We start from the raw sequence: 23,437 nt of genomic DNA, 5'->3' as shown, positions 1-23,437 counted from the left end.
AGAAGAAGAAGAAGCAGAAGAAGAATTGATGAAGAAGAAAAGGAAGGAGGAGGAGAAGGAGAAAAATAATGGGGGTAATATAGTCTTTTACTATATTTTTAACGGTAAAAATAGATAGAAGAACTATTTCGTTGACGGAGAGAAAATATAAGGACGTTTTAATAGGTTTCTAAAAATACAGGGACTGACTTGTTAATAATGGTAATACTCAGGGACTAAATCGTAAATTATCCATTTAAAAATAATACAAATTTTGGGATAAATGACTTCAAAATGAAGAGCAGATTTCTGCCCCAGCTGCATTGGTAATTTGTGATTATAAGAAAAATACTAAAACAGACTCAGTGTCAACAATATGAATAAATTTTAAGAAAACAAGTTTTTTTTAAGGGATTGAATAGATGCAAAGAGAATAAAACAATATGAAGAAATTAAAAAAAACAATATTTTTTTAGTATGGACTAGTGGAAAATTTTTTAAATGAATATAAAATTGAATTTATTAAATTAATAGTTAATAATAATATTAAAAAAAAAAACGTTTTAGTGGTTACGTATAGAGAGCCCATTAATAAAGATATAAATGTAATGAATACACCAATTAGAGACCTCCTAGTAATTCTCACTATTCCCCAATAATAACAATCCTTCCCATTTAGTCCCAGGCCAATTAGAAGTCAGAACTCCCAAATCAAAAACCCTAACCCCCTTTTCCTTTTCTTCCGCGAAAAGAGCAACAAGGGGCTGCTAGGGGTCAAGAAATCTCTCGATCTCTATTATGGCAACAGCAGAGAAGAGAAAGCCCGTCTTCGTCAAGGTAGAAGAACTAAAGCCTGGTACCACCGGCCACAATCTCATTGTCAAGGTTGTCAATTCCAACGCAGTTCCTGTCCCTAAGCCCCGCCGTGCCCCCATGTCTATCTCTCAGCGTCCTATCCGCCCCTCTCGTATCGCTGAGTGCCTCGTCGGCGACGACACTGGCTCTATCGTCTTCACTGCCCGTAATGAACAAGGTGTTGCTTATGTCTCTTGCTTGTTAATTCGGTCTATCTTTTTTGGTCTGTAGCTTCATTAGTCTCTCTGTGAATTAAATGAACTCCAGTATGTCTTTTTTCCCTTTCAATATCATGAAAATTGAATATATTTATTGTTTGTAAGGCGTCTTTGTGGTTGGGTATTATCTCTAATTTGTCTGGTTTCCAAGTTAAAGAGCTGGGAACCTGAGCTTTCTGCTGTTTCAATGGGTGTAAAGCATCATTTATTCGGTTGCGCTTGACTTGGTTGAAGTCTGTAAAGCTCCTGTGGATCTCTTTCTGTAGTGCAAGATCAAAACTGCATTACAGCCTTATGCATTATCTCGATATTTTCTTTGTCCATGTATGCATATATATTCGTAACTTCCGCTTAATCATGTCTGAAAAGTTCCTCATCTTTTACAACAATTTCTATGCATACTTATGTTTTGTCGTGTATTTTTTAGAATTTAGGAATGCTAATGCATATCCTGCTTTAGTTGATCTGATAATGTAGGACAAAAATGAATAGTTATTGATTGTTTTTGTTTTTCCACGTCTCTTTCTGGCAATTGTAGAGGGAGGCTCAGCTTCTAAGTTCTGACTACTTGGGGGCAGAGCATTTTTGTTTTCTTTTAACCTCAAAGTCCATATATACGCCTTGGATATAATAAATCATAGATTGCTTGATTCTTACCTATTGCTAATGATCCTGATAAGCTGATTCTCACATAGAAATGTTGGTTTCACATGGTATCGGTGCCTTATTATTGTTATTGTTGTTGTTATTATTATTATTATTATTTTTTTTTGGGGGTGGGGGATGTTCTACCGGATGCATTTAGTTGATTTGAAGCCGGACGCTTCTTGTGGTGTCAAGTAGAGGAGTTGGTCGTTTTTGGTTACTGCAGGTTGATGCTTCACTATGTCATACTATGGTTTTTTGTTTTATTGTGGTTAAAATATCAATTTTCATCTTTCTCTGGATTTGCTTAGTTGTCCTTTGGAGTTTAGATATTAGGTTGTTTCTACATCTAGCTAGGAGCTACTGTAGGCACTCTATACTGGGAAGTAGAAAGGTAGGCATTGCTGTTTGTGCATAGGCTTTAGCTATCTATTAGTTTTCTTTGTTCGCCAATTCTCGTAGTTTGCTGGTCTCCATCTCAATTTTGTTTTACATCATTTTGTAATACAATTCTAATATTTTGCAGTTGACCTTATGAATCCTGGCTCCACTGTTATTTTGCGTAATGCAAAAATTGACATGTTCAAGGGGTCTATGAGGCTTGCAGTAGACAAGTGGGGACGCATTGAAGTTACTGAACCTGCAAATTTTGTAGTTCAAGAAAATAACAATCTTTCTCTGGTTGAGTATGAATTGGTTACTGTTCAGGGATGATTAGTATCTTCAGCAAGTGAATATTTGGAATCACTGAAGACATTAAATTTTTTGTTAGCCGTTTGTGAACTGTTTGACTGAGACAGCTTTTGAATATGGTACAAAGTTTTGTTTAAGATGTAATTTTAATCTCAGTATGGGAATTGTTAATTGCAAAAATTAACTATCAGTCTGGAAATGAGATCGTATCTGAATGTCGGTAGTTAATCCTGCCATCTTATTTTTTCCGTCGAAAGATATGCATTTCATTGAACAAGCATGTGATACACAAAGCCCAAAGTCCAGAGAAAGATACGTAAAAGCCTGTTCGGTACTAAGAAGCAAAGGTCCAAGTCTACCAAAACCAACCTTGCTTCATAGAACACCTACGAAACTAATTTTCCACTTTCCAGCTGGTCAGTGAGCTAATGGGAGCTGGCAATAGAGCCAAGGGGATAGATCTAAGAAATAAGAGCGAAAAGGTGCGGTGGTTGGAGGAGATGAGACGTGCGGACAAAGCGATAAGATAACTCGGACAAGATAAAAATTGTCTCCAAGTAGCAGAAAAATTCTCCATCTTTACAATCCCTCCTCATTTCTAAAGCTGGGTAAATTTGACAATCAAATTTTTTGCGGAACTTTTTAGGTTATCCTTTTCATTTTGCTTAAGGAGTGTGTAATTCTGCTTTGTTGGCCCTGAAATGGGATGGCTGTATTTGCTCAAAGTGTTCCAGTTCGGCCTATGGCAGGGTGACAAATTACTAGATGTTGTAAATCAAAATTCCAAGCGAATCATTGCTCTGTTGTATAAAAAACTTAAAAAGTTTAGATGCAGAGTTTAAGATGGGAAAGTTAAAGGTTTCGTTCAATAAATAATTTAGTTACAATCTCTTTAATTTAATTGGAATCCATTTTAGATATATATTACTAAATTTACTATTCTTATTCCATAGGACTGCATAAACCTCCATAAGGAAGTACAGAGAGTGAAAGGAGTACACCTGCAGATCAAAACTCCACATAAGAAAGGTGATTTTCCAGAATCAAACTCAAACTAATAATTAACTTGTGAAATTGAAGTTGCATTTAAAAATGTTAGAGCGAATTTTAATCAGAGAAATGAACTTAAGCTTTACTAAGTTATGAAGGCGATTTCATGCTGTCATCTCCCAATCTAATAATATAAAAGCTTTGACATTGGCTATTTACATTTTGTACCCCTTTATATGTTCTCCCCCTTGTATCCTTCGGAATGTGAAAAATTATAATTCTGAAGGGTAATTCAGTTCAATGAGCAATCTGCTTCTAAAATTTGTGCTCGACTCATTTTGCAAAGCACTGCCATGGTCACCAGGGGGGTGACCAGAAATGAGCAAGAATGGAACAAGCTTAAGAATAAAGCAAACAATGGATGCTTGCGGTTGAACTCATCATTCTAATCATAACCTTTCAGCAGAAGATTAGCAGTCAACATTTTAGGTTCCATTGAGATCGTTCAAGAGGAAATAAGGGGTTATTCCGGGCAGTTGGAGACCCATTTGCCAATTTCTGCATTACAACCTTACAACCAAGAAAACACCAGGCCTGAAGGAATATAAGCCATCCAACAGTCAACTAGAACCCAGATTCTGTAGTTCAGTTATGAATTCACCTGATCTAATCAACCTAGAACTCAAATAGATAGCAGCCATCAGATTCCCTGGTAAGTGGTAAAAACACTTGCAACCAGTGCATATCACCAGACAAACATATTCTCATCCATCTACAATACAAAAATAAACATGCATAAAATAAGTATAATGCAAAAACAAGTGACAGGTGCATGTAATTTATAGCAGAATACTCATAACAATACGCAGTACTGATAATCAAACATATTAATATGCAATCAAGATAAAACAAGTTAAAGGAGGAAAGCTCAACCTGCCCTTCACCAAGCCAGCCAATAACATTTATTACAGCCCCAAACACACAAAAGAGGAAGCCAGATACAAGTAGGAAACTCTCGAACTTGAAATGTAATTGATCCAACATCCAGGGGATGTGAAATATAACTGATCCAACATCCCGGGTGATGTGAATAATCTACTTGGCAATAAAGCAAATCACCCTTGCCTCATGTGGGATCAAAAGTATCATTAATAATATTCAGCATGAAACATGCAGAAATAATGAAAAATATCACACTCCACCAAAATGACGTTCATCAATGAATGATGTAATTCATGGATACAGATAGCAAGCCTAAAAATTTCGATAAGGCAAATATTGAGCCAAGAGAACACAAGCAATCAACCTAATAGACAGTGGCACAGGTTCATATTATGATATCCTCACTTTATCTGTTTCACAATAGATTTAAGTTTCAAAATACGACACAGGTTCATATTAGGATATCCCCCCTTTATCTATTTCACAATAGATTTTAAGCAAAAAAGAACAGCTCACAACTGATTGCTGACGAGAAATACAAACATCTAAAACATTGATTCACAAGGGTCACAACCATCAAGGTAAATGAAGCAGCTACTTTGGCATATGTTACCAATCAAAACTACATGGTCCACAATTTTACGCCAATTTTAACAGTTTTAGCTAATGCCAGATTTTGTAAAAAATATATATGTCAAACAAGAAAATAAAAAAAATTTGGAGAACTTTCTAATAAGCAGGCCACTCAACAGTCCTAAATTAGTAGGCTGGAGACAACACTCTGTGAAAGCAAGGACCATAGAACATAACTGTCCGCAAACTCATTGTACATCATTATTGCAGGCTGATTAAATACAACATACTAGCAGGATGAACCAATGATCTTTTTCATATTGCTAAGAAACAGACGAAAAATATTAGTCACTTCAATATTATGTAATACACCTTGCAACTGATGTTTGAAAGATACAATTAAGCCTAAAGTCATGGAGAAAGGTGGCATCTTTAGGCCACAGAAAAGGTCAGAAAAGTCTACTAATTCATCTACATTTGCAAGATCAAGAAATGCCAGCTTGCTCCACAGCAGCTCAATCAAAACTTCTTAAAGGCAGAAATTTGTTCTAAAGTTGCTTGAATCCTCTGAACATTCATCACACATCATCATTGCAAGCTGATTGAATAAAATAATCAGTACATTACCTTGATGGTCAGGGTGATTATTTTCTTAAATCAATGAATACAGAAAAATGATTAAAGTGAACCATCTAAACTTTGAATCACAAGACATGGACCATTTACAATCACATCTCAAATTATTAAAAGCGCTTTATGCAATCAGAGGAAAATCACCATAGCTACAAGGAACATTGAACATTTTAATATGGTCGGTGAAAAAGAGGAAAAAAAAACACTTCTTAGGGTACATTTGGTATGGGGTTAAAGGAGGATTATATATTACGGGGGTAAAAATTTACACTAGGTTAATATATCATCCCTAGCGAGTGCATATTTATTGCATTATCTCCCCCTAGTGCAACATCCGGAATAGCATTACATCAGGTTAAAATTTTAACCTCTCAACTTCTTTTATTTTTCATTTTATTAATAGTTAACCTCATTTTCAATGTTGAACACCAAATATCATGAAAGAAATTTTTTTTTTTAGGGATTAACTATTACTCCATGAAAGAATGCACTGTTAATCATTAATCTTATTTTGTTAACCCCATATTAAACGTATCCTTAAATGTATCACTGCTAGTTACCAGACAACCCTAACTCAATCATAAAACTTACAAACAATTTAAAGAGTTACATTCCTTTCAAATAAGTTCTCAATAAAATCCTTTTTTATTTTATTAAATTACAATCCTAGCCTACCCAAACTTATACAACTATATGAAACTAGACCATAAAGTAGTTGCCAATTCACCAATTAGCAGTTTCTCCAACAAGATCAGTCCTATTTAGTAGAAAAATCCTTGAACTGTAATAATAACTGAACCACTTGGCCCACAATTAGGACCCTGCACCATGTGAGTCTAACATTATTCAAATTCCCAAGCATGTTTAAATATTCAAGTATTTATACCTGAAGATTATTTATTTTGTTTACCAAAGACACTGGATGAGCAACCGCATAGAACTGTAACTTGATCAAGTCAGGCATGCAAGACTAATGGGTGCAAAATTGATATTACATGCAGTTGAATATTTGTCCTACAATAATACAAAATGCAAAGAAAATCTAACGTGATTTATTAAGAATGCTTGGGAAAAAAATTCCAAGGAATAATTTTTCTAATATTGCTGACGTTTTACATTAGATCACAAAATCACTTCTAACAAAAATCTTGCCTAGTCTATAAATGATGCCACTCATTTAAATTACAAGCTCAGAACATAAATAAATCCAAGTCAGTCCATCTTTGCTTCCTGATCTTCATCTAGTCTCATCTTGTCCTACAACAGGAAAATAGAGATATATACACTAATTTAATATATAAAGCATGAAAAAAAAAAAAAGACTTTTGTCCTATTCTAAAAAATAAAAATGAGAAGCAGATGAAGTTTTGAAGTTCCACCATTTAAATAGACTATAAGGCCTAACATATCCATCCATGAGCAAAGGCCTCGAAGGTATAAATGCCTATGCCATTTACTGCCTGTAAGCATAAGTCTATTTGCTAAAGTATTTCTCTCCAGGTCAATTTCACATCCATTACAGATCTAATAGCCTAATTCCAGAAAGCACTAACTTACAAAATTAAAAGCAAAACATGAACATAAACAAGGACTACAAAAACTAAAGCAATTAGCCAAGGAACCCACAAAGAAAATAAAACAGAAAAACCACAGTTACAATCCCACACAAAATCTTTATTTCTCTGTACCAATAAGTTACATTTAGACAGCAGTCCTTGAAAAATAAAGCAATCAGTACTCCTTAACCCATTGAAAAAATACCGACTAAGCAACAATATTTGAAACCCAAAATAAAACCGAGATATCAACCAAAAGTGGAAAAAATAAATGGGAACAATTCCAAAGTAATATATCACAAATCAATTATAATTCAATAATTAACTCATCAATTTTGATTCTATTCACAAACCAATGATTCAATGAGATATACATAGAGAGAGCAATTTCAATACCTTCCGGAAGCCAACCATAGCTCCGGCGAGAGATGGATAGCATCGAAGTCATCAATGCCGAAGCAGTGGCTGTGTGGTATGGCAACATCGATTCCACACCGAAGCTCATTTCGACGGGACGCCTTTCATTACAAAACAAAAGCCGAATCTTAAAAGCTTAATCCCAAGAGAAATCGATATCCAAACACACGCACATGTATATATAGGTCGACAGGTAACCTGAAAATGGGTTGAGAGAGAGGCTTGTTGGCGGAAGCTCGAAAGGGAGAAGCCGGTGAGGCTTTAGGTTTGGATGCAAAGCGGGCAGCAGCGTTGCGAGCGGAGGAGGTTGATCGGAAAATGGATCTGGCAGCGGTGAAAGATGCCATTTTCAGAAAATGGATACTCAAAGAGCAGTAGGGTTTTGAGACGGGAACTTGAAGCGTTAAACCCTGTTGGACTTACGGACTGTTTGGATGTAAAGATAGCAAATGCCGCATTGGGATTATCATGCAATTTCATAATTAATGAATGGGGAAAGTAAAAAGTAGGACGTGGTTTCACATATTTTTCGTGTTTTATTTTGTATTAAAATGATATTTTGTGTTTTTTTTAATAAATAATTGCAAAATTTTAATACTGTGGATTATTATTGATGTGATAGATATTTTTACTATTTTTAATTAGATTTTTTAATTAATTTTTTTCAATTCAAAAGAATCACTTTATAAAAATTAAAATACTTGCAGGGATTAAATCATAATTTAATTAAAAAATTTCATCTTTTTTCTTCAGAATAGTCCTAACCGCCGCTAGCCTGCTGCCAACATGAAACGCTAAAGAATATGCAACTCTTGCGCTCCCTGACCCTTTGTGTTTCGATGCTGGCCATACTTCATCATCGAAATCACAAAGACAATCCTCATGTTTTCACTGATTTGCCGTCTGCGCTATCAACGACACCCATTTAGCTTTATGGGATTCACCGACGGTGATGCGACAGTAGTAGGACGCATCGCATACCATATCGTCGATCATAGCTAATTGAGGTCATTGTACCATGCGGTCGAGATTTTTAGATTTTAATTTTTAAATTTTTTTAATTAATAAAATTATATTTAATTAAAATTAAAATTATTTCAATTTTAAATTTATTTTAAAAAATTTTATTAATTAAAAATAATAAAAATATTTACTACATTAATAATATTTGATAGTGTCAAAATTTTATTATTATTTATTACCAAAAGCAAACGATGAAATACCACTTTAATATAAAATAAATCTCAAATTTTTAAATGAAAATGAGTAACATCATAATATATATTTTTAAATTTTTTTAAAGAGGTATTTATTTTTAAAAATATTTATTTAATATTTATTTTAAACAAAACATATTAAATTTTTCATAATTATTTTATAAAAACATATTAAATTAAGTAAAAAAGTAATGAGATATAAAACATATAGAACATTATTTTCAAATTAATGCAATAAATACTTACTTTTATTTTAAATTATACCAATTGAAACGAAATAAAAAATATCAATTCAAAAAATTGATTATAGAAAATAAAATTAAAATTGATTTGAAAATCCTAAAATTTCTATATAAAAAAAATTAATTGGTCTATCTAATTTATATATATATATATTATTTTATTTTTTATGCCCCTGTACTATTACAATATTACTAACGATCCCCTCCCACTCCGGAGGGGCAAAATCAGTGGCTAAAACCCTCGACCGCAATACAAATTATCCTTCTTCCACTTCTCTGGTATGCTTCTTTTAGGGTTAACTTCTCCAATTTTATTCTTCCGCAATCTCAATCACAGAGCTCAGCTCTGTATTGTGTTTTTTTTTCCCTCTCGTAATCGAAGTTGTGATTTCTTTGAATAAGCAGTGATCTTCTGTTGCAGAAAGCAAACTTCTTTGCCTGATTTTTGATTCTTAGGTAATGGCGTCTCTCTTCAAGGTAATGTCTACTTCCAAGCTTAATAGTGGATTTCCGATTTCGATTTTTCCCCCTTTAAATTTATGCCATTTATCGCCTTCTCTTTTGATGGCAGGATCCGGCTAAACTTTCTGCTTATCGGGACAGAAGGTTTCCGGGAAACCAAGAGGAATTTGAACATGCGCTTCAAACATCGACTACTGTTTACATTGGGAACATGTCTTTCTACACTACAGAAGAGCAAGTTTACGAACTTTTCTCCCGAGCTGGAGAAATTAAGAAGATAATTATGGGATTAGATAAAAACACGAAAACCCCATGTGGGTTTTGCTTTGTCTTGTGAGTCACTGTTTAAATATTAGAATTGCACTGATTGTTGATCATGACTAGATTTTGTGATTCAATATGTTTATATGTTTATCAGGTACTATTCTAGAGAAGATGCTGAGGATGCTGTGAAGTATATCAGTGGGACAATTCTTGATGACCGCCCAATTCGTGTGGATTTTGATTGGGGATTCCAGGAAGGCAGGCAATGGGGCCGTGGTCGAAGTGGTGGACAGGTGAACTTACTGTGCTAGCTATATATTGCTGAACTTTTTACCATTTTTATTCTCTAAGTTTTGTTTCTCCCTCTTTTTGCAGGTTAGAGATGAATATCGTACAGACTATGATCCTGATATCCTTTCGTTGTATTATGATGTCTGTTATTTTATTTCACCATGATCTGGTTGACAATTGGTTGTCCTTATTTTTCACAAGAACGGGTGGTTTTGAAGCCTTTTTTTGTTCTTGCAATTTAACGGGGTCATCATAGCTTTTAAACTAGAAACCAGAACCCTACTGGATTATTAAGTAGTTACCCAGGCGCAGCTTATTATTATTGCTGTCTTCAAGTGGTTTTGGTTCCCTATCAAGTTGTGCATGGTTCCTTTGACTGAATTGTCTATTTTATTTTTAAATGATCCAAATTTAGACTTTGATTTCTTTGAGAGAAGGAAAATTTCATGCGAGTGAAGAAGGTGATTGTTTTAAATGTAGCTACTTATTTTAGTATGGTTAACAAGAATGGAATGTCTTGGGGGATGAAAGATTCAACCACTTCTTTATGTGTCCTTAACATGATGTACGCAGAGGTGGTTATGGAAAATTGGTTCAGCGTGAGCTGGAACAGAGACAGCTTGTCGATTATGGAGCTGGTTCATTGGGCTCTTTCCCTCCAGTCATAGCACCTCATTCCCATTGTGAGCTGTTGCAAACTTAGTATCGAGGATTATCTTAAGCTGCAATTATAATTTGTACTTTTCATTGTTGGCCTGAGCGAGTTATTCCCTTTCTGTGGTTATATGCTTTGAGCTTCCTTTGGATAAACCCCGCCTGGCTAATGACAGCCCTAGATTTAAAGTATAGTTTCTAGTTTGTCCAAGCCTCGAAAATCATAAATGTATGTGCAATGGTATGTGACAGAATGTCAATGAATGGACTATATTGTTCTTTTGTGAAGCTTTAACCCTAAAATATATGGTTTACCCTGGCTATGAAACTACATACAGGTGAATAACTTTTATAATGGTGTAACATGTGTGGATTTACCATAAGTAACAGTTTACAGGAAAACCTTCTTGCCTATCCGAGTGTACATAATTATTTGCTGGAGTCCTAATGCTGATTATTGGACACTGAATTGAATGCTGGTTTAGTGGATTCTTTTACTTCTGTTAGAGTTTTGTCATTGAATTCTTTTGCATTGTGAAATAGTAGGTTGGCACTAGCAGTACATTACATCCAAAAATAACCTTTGAACCCTTGCACTCAGGTCACCGAGAAACCTTTTGGGCACCGGATTACCTTTTCATTACCTGTGATGTTATTTCTTCAAGGTTTTTTTTTTTGTGTGGTTTCTTATTCTGCTTTTAGGAGTGCCTTAATAATTGGGTAAAACTAACTTGGTATGTATGTTGTTCACAACTTTTCTGGGTTAACTTCCGTGGACATTTTGCTTCTGCAGATAGTAGGCATGGTGGAAACCATGGTCATGGTGGTTATCATAGGCATGGAAGAGGTATTTCTTCTTTTGAGTGCTTTTCAATTGCCTTTGGTATCTTTCATTAGAAAATCCTTTTTGTTCTATTTTTTTTAGTATCATTACTTCTGATTGAAATTCTTTTAAATTGCCCTGGTGATAATTGATCTGTGTTTAATTTGATCCTCTTTTTGGAGAGTAGATTATCCCCGGAAGCGGCACCGAGATGATGAACATCGTGCACATGATTCGTCAAGGAGAACCTCAGATCACGAATCAAGGAGAAATTCTGATCATGACTCCCGACCGGTAATTTTTGAATGCTTAATTTGTCTGTGTCAACCATTTCATATTTTTTACTTGAGAAGAGGAAGGGGATCCCCTGCCAACTGCTTTTCAACTGTTAGCAATTTGCAATTGCATGGATGACCGTAGTGAAGCTAAAGTTTCCTACATGCTTTCTGCTTCCGCCTGTTCTGAAGTATGTTTCCACTCAGTTGCCTAATGCTGTGCTCTTTGATGTCACAGGAAAAGAATCCACGTTTTCGTGAGAGTGGCGACTCTGATGATGAGGAGGAAGATGATAGGAAGCGACGATCTTAATTTTCTTAGTGCTATTTTTAACTAGCAAGATATGTAATAGCATTGCATTTTGTACCAAGTCTAACAAAGTACATTCTTTCCAAGTAAAGTAAAAATCTGTGTTCATGCAATGCAACAGCTAAGGCTTTTTCTTTTTTTCAATTTATTTTTTGTCAATTTATGGGTTGTAGGTTAAGTTCTGCAGATTATAATGAAGATGCCCCGCATCTGAGTTTGGACTTCATTGTTGTGTGCATTTGGAACCATGTTTGTTGTTGATTTCTACATTTCCTTTTTTGCATCGATGTTACTTCTTGAAGACCACCAGAATCCCACTAAATTCCTCTCAAATGTTTGGATAACCTTATATGTATATATAATTTTTTAGTTCATTGAATATGCTGAATTCCATTTGCCTAGCTTGGATGTTTTTAGAGTTTCATGGGTTGCTTGTTATTAACTTTGAAACGACGGAAATTTGGATTTATCTATCTTGTTTCCTAATTAGCTTTCCAGGCACTGCACATAGAAAGAAAAAGGCTTAATGAAACGTTGATAAACAGAAGGGTTCTAAAAATGGGCTGGAGTGTGGGTTATTCTCTCTTCACCTCTCTCGGAGTAAATAGCTTTTATAGTTCTCAGCAGCTCCATGAAACATTGGTAGGAGGTTTGCTCTAGACTTTGTTTCTTTTTGTCTAACCCATGATTCGCTTAGGAGTGCTGGTGGAGGTCCTCAGTAATTATGAATTAATGCTCATTTTGATTCATCGATCTGAGAGCTGGATCAGATTGTCCAGTTTGAGCCGGTGTGTCAAATTATAAGTTGATTTTTTTTCCTTCTAATACAATAATTTGAACTAGACTGGATTTCAATCTAGTTCAAAAAAATTGATTTTGCTTTCATTTAGACCTGCGGAGCTCTAATCTGATGCTGATCCAGATTAGACCGGTTTAGTCATCGGAACCGTTGCCCGACCTTATACAGCGCAACAGCAGGACTACTCGCACTTGAGATCAGAGATACTAGCTGTCAAACACCGTTAATGAAAACTCTTCATAGCTTGCAATTGGACAGAATATTGTGCTTCTTTCTATTTTTCTTTTTATAATAATAATAATTAAAAAAAACTGACAACTTGATAGTGCGTTCCACAATATTCCCACAATAGTAAATCCTATTAAAAATGAATAAACTATTCTCAACCATAAAAAGGGGAAAAATTATTTGAAGAATACAAAGCATGGATGAACTTGGCCTATCAAAACTGCTAAATACAATCAGCTCCGAACATACTAGAGCTTCCATGTTCAGTTCACTTTGGGTTTTGGCTTAATTGTGGCATGGCAACCAGGGAAGAGCCTGACCTGAGGACCTTGATGATCAAAATACCTGAGAACGCATAACTCACTCTTCTTCTTTGATGATTCTTCTTTTACGTAATGGTTCAGTTACAACACTTCCTGGAGCACTATGAGCTTTCCTTCTTTCTTCTTTCCTCCTTTCAGCTTCAGTCACTGTACGTCTGAGAGCAGCTGCTTTGTATATGGGTTTCGGTAAGTGTCTATGCCTGCAATAATATCCATTAAGAAAAATGAGGAACAACCAGTAATTGATACTCCATTAATGCGTCCAGATAAAGAATTCTTATGGCACTTGGACTGTCTAGCACCAATCTAGTGGATACTCCTTTTCAGAAGAAAGCCAGTCCCATTTAAGAGGTTAAATATTGGCTTACCTTACGATTCGCTTAACCTCAGGAAGGTGCTTATACCGATTCTTGAGAGCTTCATTATATTCATGCCTTTTTCTTTCCCTCGGAAGCAGCTGCAGCACAAAGACAGATAAATTCATACACAATTAGACAACACTCCTCAAAAGAAATCAGCTAATGCAGAAGGGACATCAGGTGTCTAAATATTAATCATTACGATTCAGTGTAACAAGAGAATCTTACCACTCCCAATTGCTCTGATGCTTTAGCTTTCCATAACCTAAGATTGGTGTCATCACTTCCTGAAATAATATAACTAGCATCGCAACTGAACTTGACGCAGAATACCCTACATTGATGAAAATAGAAAGATCAAAACACATTCAGTAAAAATTGCATTTTCATTCACAAATCTTGCAAAGGTGCAAGGTTTAGAATCCAAGGCCTTCGCTTTGAAGTTAACATGTTCATAAACAACTCAGATTCACCATTAGGCTTGAAAATAAATTACAAAATTCAGCCAACCAACAAATGAACAGACGTGTGGAGGATAAAGGCTATAGAACTGATCAAACCTTTGCATTCTCTTTGTATGATAGATTTCTCGGCTGTGACCACCATTGTACTGGAAAATTCTAACCTGTAGCAGATGTACGTGCAGTTGATAAAAAGAAAAGCTATTTTTGCTATTGTATGTAATTAAAAGAGAAAAATTATAGAAAAAAATGTGTGCTACACAAGCAAATGGTGGATGGAACTCACTGTTCTATCATATGATCCTGTTGCAAATTCTCGACCAGTAGGTGAGAAGTCAATATCCATCCTGAAAAGGAATAAAATATGTTAACTTCATAAGCAATAATGGCAAAAGAGATTGTAAAACGGTGAGACATTAAACAGCAGCCATCTTACACTGCAGAAACATGATCTTTGTGTACACATTTGGCTTCTTCAAATTTTCTAGCATCATAACTATAGCAGTTGCAATCCTCATTTGCCTGAATCATTAAAGAATGCAGCTAGTAAATGGTCTTTAATGAATGAATCATTCTATCGCTAGTACAACTGATTTCCCACCCTTTTCTGTGATTTTTTCTAAAAGTATTACACTGGCATTATATTTAGTAGCATTTAGTTAAAAAGGAAGCTAGTGATTATCAGATCAAATAATTTACTGTTATATTGAAGTTCCAACCATCCAATACTGAATTCTCAAAAATAATCTCAAACCAAAATATTAATTCAAATTAAGTTTGTCTATGTACTCACAACTGTGAAGTTCATTGGCTCCATAGGATTCCACGCGATGGAATTAGTTTTTGTCTGTAACCAAAAAAACTATAACTCAGATTGCCTAATACAAATTAAGATAATTAGTAAATTATTAGACTTTGAGCTATTGAAAATTACAAATGCCAATAGAAATTTAAGAACATAATATTTTCCATAATACCAATTAGATATATGGTCAAAATTACCCTCATGATAAGTTTCCTTGCTGGAGATGATACACGCAAATCATACAATGTTATGCTGCGGTCGCTGCAAGAGGAAAGTAAGCTTTCACATAAATACATGCTCGCTGACATATAAACTTTTATGCATATGCATCAGCATTCACATCTTCAATATCAACCATCCAGCAGAATAGGTTGATTAAGAAACCCACAACAACAGGTAAGCATTCTGTGGCATTCACAAATAGATCAATATGCAGTACGCATCTTGCATGGATAGAAGGGTCTGACACACATAATGCCTTAACAAAATTATAGTCATTGTTGGAATTAATTAGATTCCAACTTAAGGGGGAGTTTTATGGAAAGTTGACAAATTATTTTTGTATTCCTAAATAGTAGAGCATAACTCCTTACAAAGTTATAGTCATAAAGCAGGGGAGAAGAATACAGGAGCATATGCAGCATATATGTTTATTTATTTATTCATTTAACAATGTACATAGCTATATAGCTGCATGCGTATGCCATATGTATCAGTATGTTGCATTCAACTATGAACACCAGGAACATGTTATTTTGAGTCCTGACAAATACCCTTGATCAATCATTAGTCCACAGGCTGAAATAGGAAAGCCAAATTGCTAATGCGGTGTGGGTGTTCATAGTGATAAATAATAAAACAACTAAATAAAGGTGATACATCATATAGATGGAGAACTGCTCCAAATTGCTAATGCATTGTGGGTGTTCATAGTGATAAATAATAAAACAGCTAAATAAAGGTGATACGTCATATAGATGGAGAACTGCTGAACCTGTAAGGGGTTATTTACATATGTTAGAATGTTATCTAGTTGCTTAGTCTCTTCTGTCAATCTTTAGAGGACCAAAGACGGAAGATAAAACATATCACATATTACCAATAGGATCAGAGAGAAATAAGAATACAAAGCTCTATTTCCCTGGTATTTTTTGGAGAAGCTAACTTTCATTACCTAAATCTGCACTATATCATGCCCTTATCCAACAGCTGAACGTGTAATTCCTATCTAGGAAAGAATATATTCTCAGCAATCATCTTTTTCTTTTTTTGGTTTTCTCAGTAGTTCTCAAGCAACATATGAATCCTAATTTGGAATGTGTTCCCACAGCTAAACTAACCAAAAGCTGATAAAGTTGCCAAAATTGAGACAAGATAAGGTTCTCAATTTTCAAATTTCTGAGGTGAGCACAAATACATGTATAAAATTATTTTAGATGGCTTGATTGTGATTGCACCATATATAACTATATCATAGGCTATAATTGACTATGGCCCATAATTGCAAATGAGGAAAAGTTCATGAATTTTTTTCCTAACCTTTGAGAACATAGATGACAAGTACATAATGGAAAAATGATCTATATAACTGTATCTATCTGATCAAGCACATGATGACTGAACTAGATGTCATTACCCAAGCATACCTAGCTGATGTTGCTAAGAGGTTTGGTTCCCCTGGATTAAATCGAACAGATATAACTGTGTCTGTACCCCACTCAAAACTGTTAATTGGCTGAGATCTGTGACAGGAGGTACACTGTAAACATATTTGAAATACCTTTGTGCACAGTGGAACAAATAAGCAAGTTTAGAAAGAACCTATTGTGATTCCAAATATCGACTTGAGCACCAGCTGTGGCAAAGAGCTCACCATCCCATTGGTGATCAACACCCCTGAAAACAGCAAGATTGGGTTCAGAATATAGGTGGAAAACTTGCAATGCCATATATGTAATACAAGAACTAAGAACATTTTCTTGAGAAATAACTAATATCCATACCAAAATGCATTCTTCCCAGTATAAACTGCCAATGGCTGCAAATAAGAATAGCAATTTTGATCAGCAGGCTGAAAGAGAAGCATTGATTCAATAGACAACATGACTTCATGAAGAAAGCAATACCTCTGCTGCATGGTTAGAGGAGTCATCTGATTCCACAATGGTAGCTATGGGAACATTCCAAAGCCTTACACTAAATAAAGAAGGCCAAAGTTTGAAATGAATATTGCAGGCAAACTAGGTAAACTGATTGAATTCCTTGTTTGATGATAGAAGATTGACAAAGATACAACAAATATTCAGCTTTTAAAAATCTCTCCTTTTTGATAGCATCTTTGAAAAAGTAAAGTTTCATCCTAATGATGGAAATTATACTTACGTGCAATCAGTTCCACAAGATACCAGAATACGCCCATCTGTAGAGGCTGTCAAACCTCGTACAGCACCTTGATGACCAGGAAACTGACGGACTGTTCGCCTGTTGTCCATAATTTAGTTTCATAAATATAAGTTGAAAACAAAGATGAAAGGAACCCATTTGGTACATTTGCATGCAAGTGAAATTTCAGATAGTATCATGGTTAAACAGAAAGAAATCTAAACGAGATTATATTTTCTCTATCTAATAAGAAACATCCAATTGAATTAAGCATCAAATTACCTGGAAGCTATGTCCCAAAGGCGAATATCTGCACAAAATAAACGACAAAAATTCAAGAAATTTCAAAATTAACAAAAAAAAAAGGAAACAACCAAGGCAACAAAAGCAAATTTTCTTAACAATAAATTATATATATACCTCCATCCATAGAACCAGAAAATATCCCTTTCAAATAATTTGGATTTTTAGCCATACATGACACAGCATCAATGTGCCCATCCATTGCTCCAATAAAGGGTCTTGCAAATATCTAATCAACGAATGAAACATAAACAAAATGATCCATTTTAACCAATTCTAAAAATCATTAAAAAAACATAATAACTCGCTTAAAAATTGGTCATGTTACCTTATCCAATTTGGCGGCATTAAGTGCCCGAGCATACTCAATAGCTTTCTCTTGGGGTCGAAGATTGGGATCGAAATTGCGAAAAACTCTCTAATTGAATTGAAATTTCATTGTTACTTTTCTACAGCGAGTGAATTGAAGGGGAACAAAGGTAAAAGAGAAAGAGACAGCTTGAAGGAGTTACCTGAAGATCTTGGCTTCGTTCTCGAGTAAAGTCATCATCGGAGCGGGATATTACTTTGACCTTCATGGCGTAGGGTTTTGGCTCTAGGGTTTAATAACTAACAATGCCAGATTTCTGTAATTTCGGAGCTTTTGAGTTCTCAAAGAAGGCAAGCAACAAAGCAAGCAGCTAAAACTCTAATAAGAATGTGACTGAGAAGCCCTGAGCCACTGGACCTGGACCAAGTCCAAGCCCAAATTCGGTTTCAAGAGATGGGTTTTATTTCTCTATTTTTTTTAATTTTATTTAAGAAAAAAAAATTCACCTTCCTTTCATGATTTATTTATAAGAAAAAAATATTAAATTATTATAAAATCAGCTATATTCAAATCTTTTTAAATAAAATGTTTTAAATTAAAAAATTTCAATTTAAATAAGAGAATTGTTAAAGTAAAAATTAATTGAATTAAATTCTTTTCAAATTTTTTATTTCAAGAAGAAGATTTGTGTTTACTGCACTAAATGAGATGTAGAGATCTCCACATTTATTTATGGTCCCTGATAGATTGGGTTAATGGAGCTTTTTTTTCCCTGTGTATTTGGACTCGTTGATTTGGGTTATTTTCTCTGGAGAAAAGAAAATTCTAGCTTTCCAGAGTACTTTAAAATTAGATTATTTAGAGGAAAAAAAATTAATTTTGATATAAAAACGAGTTGATTTCATAATGATTCTAATGAAAAATAAAAATTAATAATTTTTTTAAAAAAATAATTTTGAGAATTTCTCTTACCTTATATACTGGTATAATTGTTGGGTATTCATTATTAATTCTATTCAAAATTGCTAAATTATGTATATATATACATACATGATTAAGTATTTTAATATTAATTGAGTATTCATTCTATTCCAAATTGCTAATTTATATATTTTTTGATTTTGCAAAGTCATACTGTATTGGACTCTATTGAGGATTTTTAGAATAAAGATTTAATGCACACGTAATCGTAATATAAAATTTTTTAAGTTAGTCACATTTTGATTCATGAAATATATTTAAATTTACTATTATTATTTTTAAAAAAATTTTTATTATTAAATTCAATTTAATTTCATAAAAATCTTTAAGAAAGAAAGAGAATTATAAAGGAGAAATTTTATAATACAATTATTATATATAAAATGATTTTAATTATGTATTATAATTATTATTAATTATTATTAATTATGATAAATTCTCCACCATAATTAATAATTAGTATGTAATTATGGTATTATATGAAATAATTTTTCCTTACAAATACCAACTATCTTAATTTTTTTTAGATATTATTGAGACAAGCTATGAGGTTTTTGTAATAAAATTAAGACTTATGTAACGCCCCGGAAATCCGGACCGCTACCGGCGCTAGGATCCGGGTCGACTTAAGGCCGCCGGGACCCGTAGCAAGCTTGACATATAACCTGTAAACCTGTATAATCCCATACATGATCAACAACATGCATAAAAATTTAAAACTTTTCTTCATACATACTGTCATCAACTAACTCAACCTGTGCATACTCTGATCATATACATAACATAGTCCCTCTGTGGGATCTCATCAAGCCTTAAAGGCAAAACAACCTGTGTTGAGTTAGTTTACATAAACATCATAACATAAGATCATGTATATACAAAAGGGATTAACAATATATTATGGTCAAGCACAACTCTATCCTCAATGACTTCATTACATAACATCCTGAATATTTTTACATTTCATCATAATACAATTGTCATGTCCACAATCTAACTATTACATACATATGACTTTTTCTCTTCTTGCCTTCTCTATCTATCCCGTACCTGCAAACCTGGGGGTTAGGGGAGAGGGGTGAGCTACAAAGCCCAGTGAATAGAACTGTAAAAAGAATATTAAAACATGCTATCATGAAATGCGTCACTGCACAAATAAATCACACCACGGATGGACTGATTCAAAAATCCCTCAACTCCATGCTCGGCCCTATTATGGGCACCACAGGACTTCGTATTGTCCGACCCTATTATGGGCACCACAGGACTTCGTACTCGGAGTTATTGCCCGGCCCTATTATGGGCACCACAGGTCTTCGTATTGCCCGGCCCTATTATGGGCACCACAGGACTTCGTATATAGAAGGCTAATGAATCATCCTAATGTCCATCCACTATCATCTATCACAACAATACAATGCGGCATAGTCGTGAATTCTAATGCAAACAACCTGTAATATAATCATGATGCATGAAGCATGATAAAAGCATTTCATTTCTTAATTTAAAAGGTTAAGTTTAGTTCCACTCACTTCTGGCTGACTCTGACAAACTCTGTAGCAGCTGGCTCACTGCTGGGGTCCTTGGTTCCTCGGGTCCGAACCTACACAGGTGGACTCCAATGAGGGACCAAACATACATAAACATAACTCTAATATATCCCCCAAAAACCCCCTAAAACATCCTGAAAAAATCACATAGAGATATGCATGAAGTGGCTGAACAGGGCACTTTCGGCGGCACCTTCGGCGGCCGAAAGTCCTGGACAGAGAAGAAACTCAGGTAGGTTCGGCGGCACCTTCGGCGGTCGAAAGTCCCAGACAGAGACGAAAGTCTCTTTTCGGGGGCAACTTCGGCAGCCGAAAGGCCTGCCTCCCCAGCCATGTTCGGCGGCCGAAAGTGCCTTCGGCTGCCGAACCTGGTTTCTGCCAAAGGGCAGAAACTCGGTTCCTTTGTGCATTTTTGCCTCCAAACTCACCAATCATGCATATACCTCACTTAAAACATGCATACAAGATCCTAGGGGCCTCAAAACATCAAATATCCCAACTACAACACTTCAAGCATACTCAAACATGCCACATTGTTCATAAATCACATAAAACCTAACATTTGCTCAAAAACTCATACAACCCTATACATACCATTCTACCCCATAAAATCACTTAAAACTTACTTAAAACACATGAGGAGCTTAAGATCGGCTCTTACCTCTTGAAGATCGAGAGGAGACGACCTAAACTTGGAGATCCACAAAAAATGAGCTCCTGAGTTCCCAAAGCTCCAAAACTTGGTTTAAAAGCTCAAAACCTTCAATGCAAGCTTAAAACTCAAGAAAAATGGTAGAGATTTGGAGGAAGAACACTAGATTTGCAAGGAGAAGGTTGGAAGCTTGCTGTGGCCGAAAATGGGAGAAAGCTCGCCCATTTCGGCTAAGTGCCCCTTTTATAGGCGGCTGGCCAGGCCACGTTCGGGGGCCGAACTTGCCTCCGCATCCATACAATGTTCGGCGGCCGAACTTGACTTTCGGCGGCCGAACCTGGACTGCTCTCACTCATGTTTTCGGGGGCCTAACGTGCCTCCAAAATGCATGCACGTTCGGCGGCCGAACTTGACTTTCGGCGGCCGAACCTGGGTTTTCCTCCAAAGACTTTTCATGCAAAAACTCATTTAATTTCATACTTTAAAACCATTAAAATTCATGAAAACATTTTATAAAACATGATTCTACCCTTCTAGAGATCTCCGACATCCGAGATTCCACCGGACGGTAGGAATTCCGATACCGGAGTCTAGCCGAGTATTACATTCTCCCCCCCTCAAGAACATTCGTCCCCGAATGTTCCTCAACTAGTACATGCATAGCATAAAACATAACATACATACTAAACACATATAACACATAGATACTAACCTCTAAAAGAGATGGGGATACTGCTGGAGCATGGACTCCCGTGTCTCCCAGGTACACTCCTCAATATTGTGGTGGTTCCACAGGACTTTCACCATCGGGATTTCCTTGTTTCTCAACTTTCTGACCTGAGTGTCAAGAATCCGCACTGGCTGCTCAACATAGGTGAGATCCTCTTGGACCTCCACATCAGGCTCATTAAGAACCTTGCTCGGATCTGACACAAACTTCCTCAACATTGAAACATGGAAAACCGGATGGATTCTTTCCATCGAAGCAGGTAAATCCAGCTTGTACGACACATTCCCAATCTTTTGCAAGATTTCAAAGGGTCCGATGTATCGTGGGGCTAGTTTACCTTTCTTCCCGAAGCGAACCACTCCCTTCATTGGAGACACCTTGAGCAATACCAAATCCCCCTCTTGAAACTCTAACTGTCTCCTGCGGACGTCTGCATAGCTCTTCTGTCTGCTTACAGCAGTCTTGATTCTTTCTCTGATTATGGGTACCACCCTGCTGGTGATCTCTACTAACTCGGGCCCTGCCAAGGCCTTTTCTCCAACTTCCTCCCAGCAAACAGGTGATCTGCACTTCCTTCCATACAAAGCTTCATATGGAGCCATCCCGATGCTAGCATGATGGCTGTTGTTGTAGGCAAACTCCACCAAAGGTAGATGCTGCCTCCAAGAACCGCCAAAGTCTAGCACACACATTCTGAGCATATCCTCGATAGTCTGGATGGTCCTTTCTGACTGTCCATCAGTCTGGGGGTGGAAGGCAGTACTGAAATCCAACCTAGTACCCATGGCATTCTGCAGACTCCGCCAAAACCTGGAGGTGAACTGGGGCCCTCTATCTGACACTATCGAAATAGGAACCCCATGCAGTCTAACAATCTCATCAACATATACCTGCGCCAACTTGTCCACAGAGTAGCCACTCCTGACAGGAATGAAGTGAGCAAATTTGGTGAGTCTGTCCACAATCACCCATATGGAGTCCACTCTGTGGGACGCCGCCGGTAACCCCACTACGAAATCCATAGCTATATTTTCCCATTTCCATTCTGGAATAGGTAGCGGGTTAAGCATTCCAGCCGGCTTCTGATGTTCCAGCTTCACCCTCTGACACACTTCGCAGGCGGACACAAACTGTGCCACTTCTTTCTTCATCGCTGGCCACCAATAAACTTTCTTCAAATCTTGATACATCTTGGTGGCTCCGGGGTGAATGCTGTATCTTGCATTATGAGCCTCTCTCATAATGTCTCCTTTTAGCCCAATGTCATCTGGTACACATAGTCTGCTCCCATAGCGGAGGATCCCCTTACTGTCGAATCTGTACTCGCTATCATTGCCTGACTGAATAGTCCTGGCAATCTTCACTAACTCCGGGTCCTCATGTTGTTTCTGAGCCACCTGCTCCAGAAACACGGGTGCCACTCTCATCTGGGCCACCAAGGCTCCTGTACCAGACAACTCCATCTGTAGACCTTCCTCAATAAGCTTGTAGAACTCCTTCACCACTAGCCTCCTC

At 36.1% G+C, this 23,437-nt stretch overlaps 4 protein-coding genes across 10 annotated transcripts; 2 read left to right on the top strand and 2 right to left on the bottom strand.

The window, feature by feature from the left end:
- Positions 1-626: 626 nt before the first annotated feature.
- Positions 627-2,534, top strand: LOC110629981 (uncharacterized protein At4g28440). The gene is made up of 2 exons (XM_021777235.2): positions 627-1,012; positions 2,224-2,534. The coding sequence occupies exons 1-2, from the start codon at positions 778-780 to the stop codon at positions 2,409-2,411; spliced, it is 423 nt and encodes a 140-aa protein (XP_021632927.1). The 5' UTR covers positions 627-777; the 3' UTR covers positions 2,412-2,534.
- A 144-nt stretch (positions 2,535-2,678) lies between these two features.
- Positions 2,679-7,941, bottom strand: LOC110629982 (protein NUCLEAR FUSION DEFECTIVE 6, mitochondrial). 4 transcript variants are annotated; one of them, XR_002490332.2, is made up of 4 exons: positions 7,700-7,937; positions 7,481-7,602; positions 4,314-5,493; positions 3,783-4,152 (listed from the first exon to the last, which is right to left on the bottom strand). XR_002490332.2 is itself a non-coding variant. In XM_043949619.1 (3 exons), exons 1-3 carry the CDS (start codon positions 7,846-7,848, stop codon positions 3,333-3,335), a joined length of 330 nt encoding a protein of 109 aa, XP_043805554.1. In that variant the 5' UTR covers positions 7,849-7,941; the 3' UTR covers positions 2,679-3,332. The 4 variants fall into 4 exon arrangements, 3 of the variants coding, with proteins under 3 accessions (XP_043805554.1, XP_021632929.1, XP_021632928.1); XM_043949619.1 differs by lacking the exons at positions 3,783-4,152; positions 4,314-5,493 and adding an exon at positions 2,679-3,391 and having other exon boundaries at positions 7,700-7,941; XM_021777237.2 differs by lacking the exon at positions 4,314-5,493.
- Positions 7,942-9,129: 1,188 nt separating this feature from the next.
- On the top strand, positions 9,130-12,265 carry LOC110630464 (nuclear cap-binding protein subunit 2). 3 transcript variants are annotated; one of them, XM_021777976.2, is made up of 9 exons: positions 9,130-9,239; positions 9,366-9,437; positions 9,532-9,755; positions 9,841-9,979; positions 10,062-10,095; positions 10,547-10,660; positions 11,425-11,478; positions 11,642-11,748; positions 11,968-12,265. In XM_021777976.2, exons 2-9 carry the CDS (start codon positions 9,420-9,422, stop codon positions 12,040-12,042), a joined length of 765 nt encoding a protein of 254 aa, XP_021633668.1. In that variant the 5' UTR covers positions 9,130-9,239; positions 9,366-9,419; the 3' UTR covers positions 12,043-12,265. The 3 variants fall into 3 exon arrangements, with proteins under 3 accessions (XP_021633668.1, XP_043805561.1, XP_021633667.1); XM_021777975.2 differs by having other exon boundaries at positions 9,179-9,437; XM_043949626.1 differs by lacking the exon at positions 11,425-11,478 and having other exon boundaries at positions 9,177-9,437.
- An 823-nt stretch (positions 12,266-13,088) lies between these two features.
- On the bottom strand, positions 13,089-18,360 carry LOC110629030 (DDB1- and CUL4-associated factor 13). Of its 2 annotated transcripts, XM_021775869.2 has the most exons (17): positions 18,212-18,360; positions 18,028-18,117; positions 17,817-17,928; positions 17,679-17,706; positions 17,397-17,495; positions 17,141-17,210; positions 17,018-17,052; positions 16,836-16,910; positions 16,661-16,756; positions 15,212-15,275; positions 15,003-15,056; positions 14,646-14,731; positions 14,496-14,556; positions 14,309-14,373; positions 13,977-14,082; positions 13,758-13,846; positions 13,089-13,589 (listed from the first exon to the last, which is right to left on the bottom strand). In XM_021775869.2, the coding sequence occupies exons 1-17, from the start codon at positions 18,275-18,277 to the stop codon at positions 13,427-13,429; spliced, it is 1,359 nt and encodes a 452-aa protein (XP_021631561.1). In that variant the 5' UTR covers positions 18,278-18,360; the 3' UTR covers positions 13,089-13,426. The 2 variants fall into 2 exon arrangements, with proteins under 2 accessions (XP_021631561.1, XP_043805560.1); XM_043949625.1 differs by lacking the exon at positions 16,661-16,756.
- Positions 18,361-23,437: the final 5,077 nt, after the last annotated feature.

This window comes from Manihot esculenta, chromosome 13 (assembly GCF_001659605.2).
Source record: "Manihot esculenta cultivar AM560-2 chromosome 13, M.esculenta_v8, whole genome shotgun sequence".
NCBI lineage: Eukaryota > Viridiplantae > Streptophyta > Magnoliopsida > Malpighiales > Euphorbiaceae > Manihot > Manihot esculenta.
The sequence above is the reverse complement of the archived record's forward strand: the minus strand, read 5'-3'. Positions and strand labels throughout refer to the sequence as shown.

Coding starts and splice junctions, on each gene's coding strand:
- LOC110629982 (XM_043949619.1), bottom strand. CDS start 7,848: ATGGCATCTTTCACCGCTGCCAGATCCATTTTCCGATCAACCTCCTCC. Junction 7,603..7,699: donor CTCTCTCAACCCATTTTCAG/GTTACCTGTCGA, acceptor TTGTAATGAAAG/GCGTCCCGTCGAAATGAGCT. Junction 3,392..7,480: donor CTATGGTTGGCTTCCGGAAG/GTATTGAAATTG, acceptor TTTGATCTGCAG/GTGTACTCCTTTCACTCTCT.
- LOC110630464 (XM_021777976.2), top strand. Junction 9,980..10,061: donor GTGGTCGAAGTGGTGGACAG/GTGAACTTACTG, acceptor CTCTTTTTGCAG/GTTAGAGATGAATATCGTAC. Junction 11,479..11,641: donor TTATCATAGGCATGGAAGAG/GTATTTCTTCTT, acceptor TTTGGAGAGTAG/ATTATCCCCGGAAGCGGCAC.
- LOC110629981 (XM_021777235.2), top strand. CDS start 778: ATGGCAACAGCAGAGAAGAGAAAGCCCGTCTTCGTCAAGGTAGAAGAA. Junction 1,013..2,223: donor CACTGCCCGTAATGAACAAG/GTGTTGCTTATG, acceptor AATATTTTGCAG/TTGACCTTATGAATCCTGGC.
- LOC110629030 (XM_021775869.2), bottom strand. CDS start 18,277: ATGAAGGTCAAAGTAATATCCCGCTCCGATGATGACTTTACTCGAGAA. Junction 15,057..15,211: donor CAAGGAAACTTATCATGAGG/GTAATTTTGACC, acceptor TTTTGGTTACAG/ACAAAAACTAATTCCATCGC. Junction 14,374..14,495: donor CAGGATCATATGATAGAACA/GTGAGTTCCATC, acceptor CATCTGCTACAG/GTTAGAATTTTCCAGTACAA.